This window comes from Bos taurus, chromosome 10, assembly GCF_002263795.3.
Source record: "Bos taurus isolate L1 Dominette 01449 registration number 42190680 breed Hereford chromosome 10, ARS-UCD2.0, whole genome shotgun sequence".
Taxonomy (NCBI): Eukaryota; Metazoa; Chordata; class Mammalia; order Artiodactyla; family Bovidae; genus Bos; species Bos taurus.
Genome location: NC_037337.1, coordinates 43,880,134 through 43,895,902, shown reverse-complemented (window position 1 = coordinate 43,895,902; position 15,769 = coordinate 43,880,134). Strand labels below are relative to the sequence as shown.

At 39.6% G+C, this 15,769-nt stretch overlaps 1 protein-coding gene and 1 pseudogene across 7 annotated transcripts in view; both read left to right on the top strand.

The window, feature by feature from the left end:
• TRIM9 (tripartite motif containing 9) overlaps window positions 1-15,769 on the top strand; it is a 118,939-nt gene that overhangs the window by 48,847 nt on the left and 54,323 nt on the right. For all 7 annotated transcript variants that reach the window (XM_005211728.4, XM_059890678.1, XM_059890679.1 and 4 more), the window contains 1 exon segment: window positions 13,676-13,771. In XM_005211728.4, coding sequence (XP_005211785.1) covers window positions 13,676-13,771 — 96 coding nt within the window.
• LOC100335253 (GTP-binding protein Rheb-like pseudogene) lies at window positions 3,777-4,862 on the top strand (annotated as a pseudogene).

Below are 15,769 nucleotides of genomic sequence, written 5' to 3'. Positions count from 1 at the left end.
AAATCTGTTCCCTCTACCTCAGATGAAAACATAATTGAAATTCACAGGAGGGCCAGGCTGTGCAGCCCACACTTGGCGGGTACAGAATGGAGCAAACTGCAGCTCTGAATAGGTTTTTCCGTGCACGTTGCTCTGTCTGTGTGATGCCAGTGGCAGATTCAGCAGTCACCTCACATAACCCACCCTTGCTCACCCAAGCTTTTAACTGCTTTTAACAGGCTTTTCTTTGGAAATGATTGCACAGTTATTTAGTCGTTTATAAAATCAACCAGTTCCCATAGTGAGATTTATTTCTATGGGAGTCAAATCTTAGATTCTAACTAGCAGAGCAAAAATCTGTTGTCATGGAAACCATTCCCATTTCACTAGGCTGGAGCTTCAATTCACTTGCCTGGAGATGGATTGACAAAGATGCCGAGGAAAAGGGTGAAAAGAAATCAGACATGGCTTAAAACTATTTTTCTGAACAGTATCGATGATCACTATTGATTTTACTTTGGATGGAAAATTGACCTATACTGGATCCTAACAAAGTACTTTCCGTACTGGGGGGAAGCAACCAAAGTATGTTTTAGAAGCTATTTAAGATAACCCAAAGAGTTTCTCTCTTGCCAATGACGAGGATCATTTATTAGACCAGTAAGATTGTGTTTTATTTGTTCCAGAATAACTGAAGCCATAGTAGTTATGTTAAGGGTAATTCAATTTCTTTATATTTAAGCTTTATAAGTTAAATGTTAAGACTGTCAGAGAAGTAATATGTGGATTTGTCATCAAAATGAAAGGATTGTGTGCATCTCAAACTCATAGTCAAACCAAGCATGTCTGTTCACAAGTTCTTATTCCTACAAACTTATGGCATCATAAGTTGACCATAAAGAGCATGTGTATTTCAAGCTTTACGGTATTTGTGCCTTCCTAAAAGGACAGAACATTTCTGAGGGTTGGTGGAGATACCAACAGAGATGGTGTAAGCCGTTCCATTTTTTGCTCCATAGCCCGTCATTCCTGCTCCCTCTAAGAAATTACCACATTTCAGATTAGGCACACGTTTCCTCTTAAAGGACCTTCAACCAGACACATCTTTTTATTTTTTACTGAAGTACAGTTGTGTTAATTTGTGCTGTACAGCAAAGTGATTCAATTATACATATATATATATTCCTTTTTACAGTCTTTTCCATTATGATTTATCAGAGGAGCTATCAAAATTTAGTTCCCTGTGCTATACAGTAGGACCTTACTATCAAACCAGATACATCTTTTAAATTAAAGTGGCACCATTGTGAGTGAAATACACACCAGAGTTAGTGGATGCCATGTGACTAGATTTCAGGTGCTGCTGGGTATCTGCAACAGAAGAGAAGTGACAACATGGTCAGAGGCAAGGCTGAGAGATGACAGTCTTCATCCAAGGCAGCAACAGCTCCCAATATTGAGTGAAATATTTTTAGTAGTCAGTTATAAGATTCTTGAGGATTTGACAGGTGTCTATTTAAATTCAGAGATTCAGTTGAAAAACAAATAAGGTCATCTGAAAAAAAACTAAATTTTTTTTAGGAAAAAAAATGTTATCCCACATCATGGGGTCTTAGTAAACAGATTAATTATATACAAGAAGTATTTATCCTTGGGGAAAAAATTCATTTTAAAATAAAAAGTATAAAATATCTCCAGTAAAATATACAAACCTTAAATTTATAGCTCAATGAATTTTTTATATTTATTTATATTTATAAATTTTACACCTATTAATATATATGTGTGTGTGTGTATATATCTAGCACCCAGATCAAGATATAAAACATAGTCTTCCCTCAGAGAATTTCACAAAACACTTCTCCAATCTTCCTACCTACCAAGGTCACCATTTTCCTGACTTCCATCATCATAGATTAGTTCTTTCTGTTCTTGAACTTTGCATAAATAACAATATGTATCTTTTTGTCTCACTTCTTTAAATCAACATAATGTTTTAAAACTCATTTATGTTTCATGTATATCATTAGCTTGAATATTCATTGCTAAGCAGTGTTCTATTGTATGAATATACAGAATTTATTTATCCATGTTACTGTTGATAGACATTTGGGCAGTTTCCAACTTGAGGCTGTTATAAATAAAGCTGCTATGAACATTTTTATCGAAGTTTTTTGTGGACATATGCTGTCATGTCGGGTAGCTGTATATTTAACTTTCCTGGAAAGCATCGGTTTTCCCAGGTGGTTTTGCCATTGTAACTCTCACTAGCATGTGTGAAGCTCCCCTCCTCACCAGCACCTAGTTTTGTCATTCCAGTGGATGTGCAGTGGTCTCTCCTTGTGTGCCCTTTTTTCTAAAGAAGCTTTTTAAAGAAGCTATGTTAATATCTGCCTCAATGTTGTCATGGGGTCCTATGGTCAGAATAAAAATTCAGATACTGTGATTAACATTTCCCAACCTCCCAATGACCCCACTGGGAAATGTAGATTTTCCAAGATAAGTAAAAGTTCAGGGGCGCTGAGACTTCAGGGTACTTATAAACTGATGATCATAACGGGTTGAAGTAGAAAGGTACACCTGATTCTTCTATAGTCACAACTCTCTCATTGACTGTAGCCCAGAAGATCCTCTACTTTTTAGGCCTTGTGTGATTAGGCTGGTTCAGCAAGATAATCCAGAATGATCTCTTAGAATCAAGGTCCTTAATCCTGTCTGCCGAGTTCCTTTTGCCGTGTGAGATAAGATAACCCAGGTTTCAAGGATTTGGGTGTGGACATTCAGGGAGCCACGATTCTGCCTACAACATCAAGAAATAGGATTGATATCCACAGATTGAACCAGCTCACCTGGAATCTGGTGCCTGAGCCCTGCTCTCAGTGACACTACGAGGTACAGGTAATCCCCTGGAGTGAACATTCCCCAATGCTGCTCAGTGGTATAGATGACACAGGGTGGCTTTTATTCCTCCCAAAGGGTCACAAAGGCTGAGGAGTAGATGGAATGCCATCAGGTGTATTTGTTTACCAGTAACATTTAAAGAAAACTTGTGACTTCAACCTCATTTATAGGTTTGCTTAGCTTAGCTATTCTTTGATGTTGTACCAAAAAAAAAAAAAAAAAAAAAAACCTTTTAAAAAGAGATAGAGACTGCTGTATCCTCCCGTGCAACTCGTAATACTAGCGAAAAAAGACACTGAAATTGAATGTTCAGAACATAAGAACAGCTGCCCAAGCCATCCTTATATAAGCACTTACGTGCAAAAAAAGCCTTTTCTTTCTTTTATGGTCTGGCCACCACTGTGACTTACCTTTGAAAGTGTATTAGAGATGGAAAAGATTCTATTCTGGGTCTAGGAGGTCAGAATAGGGAGAAGGGAAAAAATGTTGCTGGTTTTCCAAGTTCCATCTATGAATAATATTTCTAGTAGGAACCTTGTTAAAACGAGTATTATTAGGGTTTCCTACCTCTTCCAAATAATCATATTTTTAAATGTAATATATTTTCATAAACTGTGTCTCCTTAATATCTATATAATTTATAAATTCAGTTTCAATTATCAGTTTCATCCAAGGGGTTTTAGAATGGCATTTCTTAATTTTATGAGAGATACATTAAGCGAAGCATTTGGGGGACTGTAGTAGGAAAGGTGAATCAAAGTTATTAGTTAATTTTGACTCAGTAATGGACAAATATAGGTTGACATGTGATGACAAGATGGGAAGGTAACATGGAAAAGCACAGCAAACCATCCAAAGTAATTGGTGAGTGGGATTAAGATATTAAAAGAAGCCCCGCCCCTGGATGCCGCTGTGCCCCGGCGCGGCCGCCGCCGATCGCAGCGCAGGAGCCGCCGCCGCCGCGGTTGATGTGGTTGACCCGGGGCTGAGGAGGCCGCTAAGATGCCGCAGTCCAAGTCCCGGAAGATCGCGATCCTGGGCTACCGGTCTGTGGGGAAATCCTCGTTGACGATTCAGTATGTTGAAGGCCAATTTGTTGACTCCTACGATCCAACCATAGAAAATACTTTCACAAAATTGATCACAGTAAATGGACAGGAGTATCATCTTCAACTTGTGGACACAGCTGGGCAGGATGAATATTCCATCTTTCCTCAGACATACTCCATAGATATTAATGGCTATATTCTTGTGTATTCTGTTACATCAATCAAAAGCTTTGAAGTGATCAAAGTTATCCATGGCAAATTGTTGGATATGGTGGGGAAAGTACAGATACCTATTATGTTGGTTGGGAATAAGAAAGACCTACATATGGAAAGGGTGATTAGTTATGAAGAAGGGAAAGCGTTAGCAGAGTCTTGGAACGCAGCGTTTTTGGAATCATCTGCTAAAGAAAATCAGACTGCTGTTGATGTTTTTAGAAGGATAATTTTGGAGGCAGAAAAAATCGATGGGGCCCCTTCACAAGGAAAGTCTTCCTGCTCGGTGATGTGATTCTCCTGCAGAACCGGGGATGCTGGGGCCCAGTCCCGCCTAGGGAAGCCAACTGCCCGTCATCCTTTACGATAAACTGCTTCGTTTCTCTTCTGTTAACCTGAAAGATTTCATTTGGGTCAGAGATTCTCCCTCACCCCTCCTTTCAGATTATGTTCAACTCTGACTCTGTCCAAATGAGTTCACTTCCATTTTCAAATTTTGAGCAATCATATTTTCAATTTATATATTGTATTTCTTAATAATATTATGACCAAGAATTTTATCGCATTAATTTTTCAGTGTAGTTTGTTGTTTAAAATAATGTAATCATTCAAATGATACATATTGTTACACTACTATTAACTAGGCTTCAATATATCAGTGTTTATTTCATTGTGTTAAATGTATACTTGTAAATAAAATAGCTGCAAACCTTAAAAAAAAAAAAAGATATTAAAAGAAATGTGATAAAGCCACAAATTTTTTAAAAAGGAAAAATAGATTATAACAAACAGAAATATAAATAATGTTGGTGGAATAAAGCCAACTATATCAATGAATACAATAAATGTAAATAGCTCAAATTCCCCAATGACAGTGAAAAAAAAATCAGATTGAGTTAAAAACAAATATAGTTTTGAAATAAAAGAAGAGCAAAGTTGTATGAGAGAGAGAGGAGGGTATAAATATAGCAATATCAGATGAAATGGAATTCAAGATCAAAAGAACTAAGTGAAACATAGAAGGATAAGCTCTAATGTTAAAAGGTATAAATATTGTTTAACAAACAACAGAGCCACAAATACAGAAAGCAATACTAAAGGAGAATGGGATCAAAGACAATCTTTGCAGGAAATTTGATTACTTGTTTGTTTTAGAATATTGTAAGTCAAGTAGACAAATAACAAAAATTTAGGATATCTGAATAATGCAATTAACAAGTTAAATTGTGTTTACAAATATGTTGCAAATTTTTATATTATACATATCATTTTTGTATTATATATATTCTCTCCCACAAAAAGAGAATATATTCTTCTCTTATGCTCATTGCCTGTTTATCAGAAGCTATCATGTACTTGTATCTGTCCACAAAATAATAATTATACATGTAAAACAGTAGAGATCTTATGAATCAGACATTCTGACCATAATCTACTCAAGTTATTAATAACAATCTATGATTTCACTTCCTATTCAATGGACCACCTGAATTTTCCAGATCACTGTCCAGTTTTGGATCCCTAAGGCTTTCTGGGTAAGCAAATATGTGCAGTGAGGCCAGCCTTGTGTAGTCATCAGCAGTGGAAAGAAACTAGTTTATGTAATACATACTTAGGTAGCACCCCATAGGTTAGGACCTCTACTAAAGGATTCACAAATAATACCGGTGGGAACTTACACCTTAAGTAGGAAAATATCAATAAGAAGCTTTTTAAGGGAAAAAAAAAAAAAAAACTCACCCATCCATCCTGGTAATTTTAAAATGCAGATTAAAAAAATGAGATTCCATTATTTGCCTACCAGATTACAAAGGTAAATACAAATGATATATTTGGAGTGAGATATATAGGCAAGAATATCTGCCTATATATCACCTTCAGCAGGAATGTAAGTTAGATGATTATATAAAGGGACATTTTGATAACATGATTTTTAAAACTCTCTAGGAAAGTTTGCAGATCAAGCAGTTTCACTTTGGGAAATGGGGATAATCAAGAATGTATTCACATATTTCCTGTTTGAATTTCATTTAGCCCTTTGCAACAAGATGGAAACAAACTAAGTATGCTAAAATAGGAGATTCTTTAAATAAATTGTGATGTACCTCCACCCTGGGTTATCCTACAGTTTATCAGTGAATAGCACAGATTCTGACTGCAGGCTTCCTAAGTTTGAATCCCTGCTCTGCTTCTTAGCAACTTTATGACATTGGACAATTAACCTCCCTTGCCTTCATTCTCTCACCTATAAAAAATATGAATAATAATAGTATCTACCTTTGCTGGGCTGTTTTGTTAAAAAAGATGAGTTAAGATGTATAAAGCTTTACCTGCCATGTAGTAAATGTTACCAAAGTGTTTTGTATTTTTTAGCGATTAGTGTCAGCAGCAGCTATTAGTCAGATATGCAATAGAGTACTTAGTCAGATGGAAAAATATTTATATCATATTAAATGAAAAGGACAGATTTCAAGACATCAGTTGAGTATATGACCTGATGTCCATTTTGTTGATATACACTGTATGGAGACATACATATTTGATTATGAGAGTATAAAATTTTAAAAGATAAACATCAAGAGTTCATTATCAAGGCTATTAATAAGTAGTGTGTCTCTGGTGAGACTGAAGTTTTCCTTTTCTTCTTCTAAGTCTCTTAATTTTCTGATTTTTCTTTTTTTCTTATTTTTGTGAAATGAACATGTTCTGCCTTTAAAATAAGGTGGGAAAAGTTATTTCTTAAATAAAAGTCTTACTCTTGCCAAGAAACTTGAAAGAATAAGTCATTCCTCTTTTGAGCACCTAACAATTCAGTCTCTGAAAAGCACAAAGCATTTCTATATGAAAAATAGTTTAGTGATTTTTTTTTACCTTTTCATATATATTTCTAAGACCATGTTTTAAACTGTTTAGTGAAAAGTCCTTATTGTAGAACTGAGAGTTTCTATCTGGAACATTTAAATACTATTAAGAACTGAAAACTTATAGATCTCATTCTGTTTTGCTTCAGCTGTTCCCTGGTAGCATCAGACAAAGCAGAATGCTGTAACACCACTTAGAAGAACACAGCAGAACAGAATGAATGTGAAGACAGCTGGGGGATCCATACAGCTTTCTAGAAAAGGGCTCAGAGTCTGCTGTTTGGGGCCCTAGAATTTACCTAGGAGCAAAGGCAACACACACACAAAGGAGAGCTGTCCTATAATCCATCTCCAGGATGTAAAATCCAATATTTGCACTAAGACTTAGCCCAAGGAAGGCGTATTTTTGATCCTCGGGTGTAAATACCTAGTAACTGCCTGACAACACGCCTGTGGCGGGTTAGAGTATCCACAGAAAGGCGTGCTCAGCCATGAGCAGAGTGGTGTTGACCTTCCAGCCTGTGTGCCTGCCACTTGATTAAAGTTTCAAGCCTTCAGTCACAGCAGTCGCTGCATGAATTCTTTCACAGCTTCCAGCACTCTAAGCAAAAACCATAGAGATGTGGCAAATCAATTTCCACCAAGAAACTATGAACACTGGGGTGAGGCAACAGTTTATTTTGCTCTGCTCTGAGGCAAGAAATGGCTCCTCTATTTCATTGCTGAAAAAAACCTGCCATGTTGATTTGCATCTCCATTTTGAGAGTTTTCTGTCTAAGATGGAGAAATATTTGAAGTTTGGTGGATAGAGGCCGTGTAGATTATCTCTGAAATTCAAACTCCGGCCAGAACTGGCTGAGTCTTGCTAGGAAAGCAGACGCTTTTCATTTTCCCTTATAAGTGAAAAGGCTACATTTCTGTTGTTAGTCGTTAGAATATTCTAGTCTTCCTCTGCTTCATTAGAAAGCCTATGGGAGAGAACCTTTAAATGTGATATTATTAAGATCAGAATGGTGGTATTTGCAATGCAGTGACAGTTCCTTGAAGGAGGGATATTGTCTCCTTTATCATCATTTTCCTGGCATGAATCACTGTGACTGGTTCATGGTAAAATGGGAGGTTGATTAAATTAAAATCATGAATGGAAAATTATCGTTGCTATCTGTATTAGTTAGTTTTGCTGCAATAACAAACAAGTCCCCAAATCTCAGTGGCTTATAAACCAAAGATTGATTTCTTGCTCATATTATATCATGGGAAATAGTCTCAAGTTCCATTCTACATATCTTCTTTCTAAGGCCCCCAGCCACCATATGGGATGTGCCCTGTGGCATTCTGACCTGGCTCATAACAGCCCGAGCTCTAAAGAGTTGATGATGCACATCTCTCCCCAGCTATGTTCAGTGATGCCATGTTGGTGACCTAAAATCAACACATGGTATATGAACCATGGGAATTGGCAGACACTACCAATCAAAATTCTTTTGTTTTTGTTTTATGAGGGCCAGTTCATCAGTGTACCCCTGGGTCTGTGTGACAAAGAGGAAGAGGAAAAAAGCTGGCAGAAATTCACAAGGCCTCTTCAGGTTAAAGTAAATCACATGGCCAAGGGTGACATGGCAGGGACACATGCAGGACACATGCTCCATCTACAGGAGGTCCTCCAAGGCCTATGGCAAGGATGGGCAGGGAACAAACAACTGTGGATGCTACAATATTCCCGGCTGTCTGAATAACTGTAATTGACCAAACCCCAAACTGGGACATGTGACATGACTAAGTATTTTAATGACTTATGTATGTGTATTTTAACATAATTCTCATTGTAAAAACTTACTACTTATTAAATGCTTACAATATGCCATGTGTTGTATAGAACTTTATATAGTACATAAGTCTCACCAATCTCCCCCATCCTATGATACAGATACTGCTATTAACCACATATTGCAGATGAAGAAACTGAAGGCTAGAAAATTGTTTATCAGATGGGATGCCTTGGACACAGATTCGGAGAGTTGAATAGCGATGGCTAGTTGCTCAGTGGTCTCCATAGATCCATCTACAAGGAAGTGAGATGACCAGAACTGAGCAGAGGGAGGAGTTGACCTGCAGGGCCTCAGCCAATTCCTGCAGGGTGTTCTGGAGCTGGGATGACCTTTCAGGATTGTTCTCAAATCATGGCAAGAGGGTCCCAGCCAGTCTCCAACCATGGGGTTCTGGCTCTTCCATATGTGAGTGGCAAAACCCTAACTCAGGAGTATCCAGACCTCTGAGCCTCTGCAAACTGGCAGGGGAGTGATTGGAGTTGAATAGGACATCTGTTAAAAGCACTCATCAAGATCCCTGGTATTTAAGAAATGACCTATATGTTGACAACATTTGAGTTTCTTGTTTTTACTTTTTAATTATATAATATCAATAATGTAGTAAGACTCAAAAATCAGTATTCTTCAAGAAGAATTGTTATTTTCTGGGAGGGAGTACTTTCCTTCAGAATAGCATTGCATTGATCCTCATTTTTGTGTTTTGTGTTGACCTTGGTACCCAGGAAGCAGGAGGCTAGGCCACAGTCTGCAGCAGGGTGCGCTGTGTCGGAGCTGCCCAGGGAAGGAGCAAGGTTGTTTTGGGGGCCACCAAGCTGCCTTTGTGTGTCTGCCACCTCACCTATTTTGTATGATTCTTGATTGACTCTTTGTGACCCATCTCGTGCCTGTAGTTTCAGATCCTAGACAGCTAGGAAGTTTCCTTTCATTTGTTCTAATTTGTCTCCATCCAGTATTCATAGTATTAATAAACTGAGGGGGGAAATGACATGAATAATGTTCACGGCAGGAAAAGGAAAGAAGACGTGGTTTTCTGTCTGGGAAAGCTTGGCAGCTGGGCACATGCACTGAATTCATTACCTGTTTCCTGAGCCTAAGTGATTGTGGTTCTGAGACGTGCTCCACAGGGGCTCCCAGGTTGAGCTCCAATCTCTTTTAACATCTACTCCTTTGGGAGGCTAGGCTAGCCAGTCAGAGGAGAAGTTGGAAGGGGAAAGCAGGAGAGAAGGAGGGAAGGGGTGGAGTTCTTTGTTTCTCTCCTCCAAGCTCGGAACAACTTGCCATCTTTCTGGGCGATCTTGGTTATTCCAAGCATGCTCAGAGCTCTGGACTGGAAATCTGTCAGTGCTTCTTTGGCTACATCATTTTCCCACTCCCATTCACTTTCTGATCATGATACCTTTTCAGTAAATCAGAAAACAAATATCCAAGACACATTGCTTAGGCATTACAGATAGCTTCTGATGGCTACATATACAGCCGAAAACACACACTAAATATTTGCATCTTCTGTGTTCTGGTATAAATTTACAGGGCTGCTCTGTGGTCCTGAGTATAGAACATCTCTGTTAGCATAGAGCGGGAATTTAAATGCTCCTGAGAAACAAAATAAATAAATAATAATGTTCTTTTACATCAGATATGGCTTATAAACATGATCAAAAGACTGTCCTATAAAAGCAACACACATATAAATCCTCAGAAGAAGAGCATTTTCTAGTGATAGTTTCCAGGATTTTTTATTGTCTGCTGCTCCATTTCTACAAGGTGGCAAAGCTTAAGAGAAAAGTTTCTAGATATTTATCTTATAATGCAGATCAAATACCAGAACAATCATTAGCCAGGAAGAAGGCCTGAATATAGACACAAAGGGAGGAAATCTGAAAATAAATTGAGTTTTGCAGTTTACATACTGCTTTGCTATGTAAAACCCAGGGAGTAGGTGAGGCCAGCACTCTTTGTCTACTATAGTATCATTTTTTTCTACATATGTACCAGCACCTGATCAACAATTCTTATTGGGCATCAGGTCTAACTTATATTATACAGATGCCTTGAATTCCAAGGCTGGACTATAAGAAACCAGGTGGCTCTAATTTTGTGTAGTTGAATGAATTTGACTTCTCTACTCAAACCTCCAAATGTGATAACTAAGACATAGGTTACAATAAAGGGAGAAGAAAACTGTGGTAGCCCAGCAAACTCTGACTCATTCAGGAAAAGAGGGAAAGTGAATTCTAAAGTCACAATAACATTATGTCTCCTTTAGAACATGATTGTCATTCTATTGCCCTCTGTTCCAAATGAGACTCTCTTTGTCCCTTGGGCTCCTGAAAAAGTTCTTGAGAAGAAAATTTTTACCCCAAGTTATAGTGTAGCTGGGGCTTCCCTGGTAGCTCTACTGGTAAAGAATCCATCTGCAGTGCTGCTGCTGCTGCTAAGTCGCTTCAGTCGTGTCTGACTCTGTGCGACCCCATAGACAGCAGCCCACCAGGCTCCCCTGTCCCTGGGATTCTCCAGGCAAGAACACTGGAGTGGGTTGCCATTTCCTTCTCCAATGCATGAAAGTGAAAAGTCAAAGTGAAGTCGCTCAGTTGTGTCAGACTCCTAGCAACCCCATGGACTGCAGCCCACCAGGCCCCTCCATCCATGGGATTTTCCAGGCAAGAGTACTGGAGTGGGTTGCCATTGCCTTCTCCAATCTGCAGTGCAGGAGACCCCAGTTCGATTCTTGGGTCAGGAAAATCCCCTGGAGAAGGGATAACCACTCCAGTATTCGTGGGCTTCCTTTGTGGCTCAGATGATAAAAGAATCAGCTTGCAGTGCAGGAGATCTGGGTTCAATCCCTGGGTTGGCAAGATCCCCTGGAGGAGGGCATGGCAACCCAGTCCAGTATTCTTGCTTGGAGAATCCCCATGGACAGAGGAGTCTGGTGGGCTACAGTCCATGGGGTTGCAAAGAGTCAGACCTGACTAAGCACAGCACGGCACATTGTGCAGCTGGGACCTAATATTCAATTACTGAGTAGCCCTTTCAGCAACTGTAAGCTCACTTTGTTCCTTTTCTTCCTAGGCTGTCTTGGTTTAGACTCCTGGAGTCTGAGTACCTCAATCAAAGTACAAGCAATGAAGGGTATCCTCCAACAGATCCTGTTCCAGGAATCTGCCCTGCAAATCCCACCCTAGTCAGTCCACAGAGGGTTATGGGCAGGAAGGAACAAATGAATAAAGGTTAATAACAGCCAACATTTATTAAGCATGCACCATGTCCCAGCAGGGTTCTGGGCTTATATACAGTACCTCATGCAATGCTCACAGCACCAAAAACCATAGTATTCTTATTTATGGATGAGGTAGAGCTATGTGTGAGATATGAACAGCCAGTCACTCGCACCATTTATGAGTTTGGAGTGGTTTCCCTTACCATGATTCTTTGTTAGCAGGAGCCGTCACATTGATGAATGTAATCAGCCCTCACGATAATCCAACCACTAAACATTATTTTTCCCACTTTTTCCATTGGAGTAACTCTGACAGAGGTCACTTTCTCAAGGTCATGCTTAGGGAAGGACAGTATCTGAACCCTTCTGAAGCCTGTGCTCTCCCACCCCACAGTGGCATGCAGCATGCACATTTTTAAAGAGATTCAATGACTGACTTCCTATTTAGTCATGCACATATAAGCAAAAAACCACGACATGACCAAGATATACAATTTTATGATTCCACCCTTTTACTAAAAAGATGAGTGGATAACGCATCGTGTTAGCAAGGAGGAGAAAAGGCATTAGTTTTCAAAGAAGGTGATGTGGGGAAAGGAGTTTGCAATTTCCAGGAGGGATGTTGCCCCAGCTGCTAGGGGAAGGATTTTGTATCAAGTACAGTGGTAATGACTGCAAGTAATGGTGAGCTCCTGTATAAGGATTAAACTGTAGGAGGTAACTTGTCCCCCACATAACAAGAGGCCTGTGGTAGGACACTTCAAGTGTTGGTTCAGATGCTAAAAGACGCCGATGGAACCTGGCACTGTCTCCTTTCACCATCCTCCCTTCCCATGTTGATCTTCGCTTCTTGAGAGTTCCAAAGCATCTGCCATAAAGTTGGGAGGAAAAGGGAAGAGGCTGCACCAGCCTCACTGGTCCCATGTTAGCAGAAAAGCAGAAGCTTTCTCAGCCGTCCAGCCTCCAGCCAGCTTCCACTTAGATCTCATCAAGCAGCCGTGGGTCCCCTGTGCGGTGTGGAAAGGAAGAAGAAAGTATACCTTGCTTTAGGAGGCTAGTGTGGAGAGGAGCTGGGGTGGGCTGTGCTTGGGAGAAGGAATATGTGCTTGGGAGAAGGTTGATGAGAAGGAGCCTCATCCTGCCCTTTGAATTCACCATTACATATAAGTGACCCCGGGCATCACAGGTGCTCTCACCCTTCCTTCCCTCAACCTGTTAACTCTTCATTTTTTCTGCTTTCATCCCAGTAGCACTTTGGGCTAAATAGTGTTGATAAGTATCAGATCACCTGAATCACTATTTTTTTTTAATTTAAAGTTAAATAAACCATTATTGAATTAAGTAAGTAATTAATAAGATGAGGGGCTTCTAGGAAGATACCAGCTGGTAAGGGCCTTTGACTATAGCGGCCAGAAGTTTTCACTGCCTCAGAGGAAACACTCCTCAGGGGCCTCTAGAAGGAGTAGGGATGCTGCTATTTCCAGAATCTTCAGGTTACAGGTGTTGGCTCAGTGGCCCAGCTGAGACAAGAGGAATCTGAAAGGGCGAGGGCTCTTGGATGAAAACCACCCTGTATGGCTGCCTCCTGCAATGAGAACTCTATGGTTTCCTTCTTTGTCTCTGCAGAGCCAGCTCTCCCAGGCGCTGAACGGGCTGTCAGACAGGGCCAAAGAAGCCAAGGAGTTCCTGGTACAGCTGCGCAACATGGTCCAGCAGATCCAGGTATTGGCAGCAACCAAGGCAGAAAGCAAAGCCATGTGCTAAGATGTAACTGTGTACTTGGGATGTGGTGGCGGGGGGTGGGGGGGGGTGGGTGTTTACTTGTCTTATCTTTTATTTTTATGTTTCCTAGGAAATTTCCTACATATTTTTTTTCTGCTCTTTCTGTTCTAATATATGCAAACACACATACAGACCAACTTCAAATATACCCCTTCTCAAGACGGTTACATTTCCCCAACAAGCCAAGGACATAACCCCAGTTTCCAAGAGGTTCCCATCTTCCACACTGAGCTCCTAATTCTTTGCTGCCATGCATTCAGAAAGATGTCTATTTCTTTGTGGATTCAGTCATTATTGTTGAGTTTTCTGAATCTATATGTTCCCAAAGCACCTTGCAAAAATTATATCTTATCTAATAGTAACAAACAGGTCACATTTTCTCTTTTTTATGTCTTTCTTTCCTTCCTTCCTATCCCATAATAATGCTTCTCCTCTACCTAGATACTTAAATATTTTTCAACCATGATTCCATGGTAACTATAATTTCAGATTGCTTTATGTGGACACAGTAACCAACAAATCACTTGGCATTTGAGAGCCTGTGAACTCCTACTAGAGCTGAAGGGGAGAAACCATTAAATTGCATGAAATGCTAAAATAATGACCTTCTGCACTGTTTAATGTTCTTACATTTTCAGGTTTGCCTCACAGAAATAACCTGAGCACTGGCCTCCAGTAGCTTGACTTTCTGAGTTAATATCTAACCTATGTCAAGGCAGAAATGGCTTTTTAAATGTAAGCCAGCCTTCTAGAGCACCTCACACTGATTTTTTTTGCCCTTTGTTGACATGCAAGCCCCTGTTAACAACCTAACAGTTGTATATTTCCTTCTGCTTTCCAAAACAACAAAGTTTATCAATTGGTCCCTTCTTTGCTCCTGGCATAAAGTGTGCAGCCCCAGGCTCACCCCTGCACGTCACCTCTTCATTAGAGCAGAGCTTTCTTTTACTCTATCAGAGCCTTTACTGAAACAGCTTCCCCCTCCCTACCAATAATAACCTGCTTGGTTAGAGAGCTCTGCAGTGATGATTTCCAGGAGTCTTCTGTGAGAACTCAAAAGCAAATTACTATGAAAGCCAAAACTTAATATTTGTAGAAGTGATTGCTCAAGCAGTTGTAAATGCATGCCTTATACAAAGAAGACCTTGCATTTGAAACAGTGACCTAATACCTAACTACTGATCCTTACATTAGGAGACACAGTTCTGGATGACTGAGAATTAATTTAAATTTGATAGGCTAAGCTGTTCCTTCATTTCTAATCCCCCAAATTTTACAGCTTACTCAGTTGAGTACTATTTTTTCAATGCTATTACTGTACATGTAACAAGTATTTAGCTCTCATTGGCTGTAAATTACAATTGTTTTCCAGATTATGGTTGGAGAATCAAAGCTACATATATAACTTATTGAAAGGATTACCTCTAATGAATGCTTATAGTTTAATGAGAGAATTGCTTTTAAAAATGTCTGTAGCATGGCTCAGTGGATAAAGAACCTGCCTGCAGTACAGGAGACACAGGAGATCAGGTTCAATACCTTGGTCCAGAAGATCCCCTGGAGGAGGAAAATGGAAACCCACTCCAGTATTCTTGCCTGAAAAATCCTATGAACAGAGGAGTCTGGCAGGCTTCAGTCTAAAGGGTCACTCTGTTGGACACGACTGAGCGACTGCACACGCATGTAAAAAAAATTTAGATCCAGCATTCAGTTTAAACATCGTGGGAAAGTTATGATCCATTTAGAGCATGGTTACTGTTCTCCCACAAGCTGACTTTCACAGCAGGCTGATGCCTGTTACATATACCGGTGATTCTTCACTGTCTATCTGCACTTATTTCTTGCTTTTTTTAACGAAAGGAGCAAGTGTTTTGCCCATGACTATTCGTCTAAACTTCTGTTGTCATTGTATTATTGTTTAATATTGAAGACCATTGC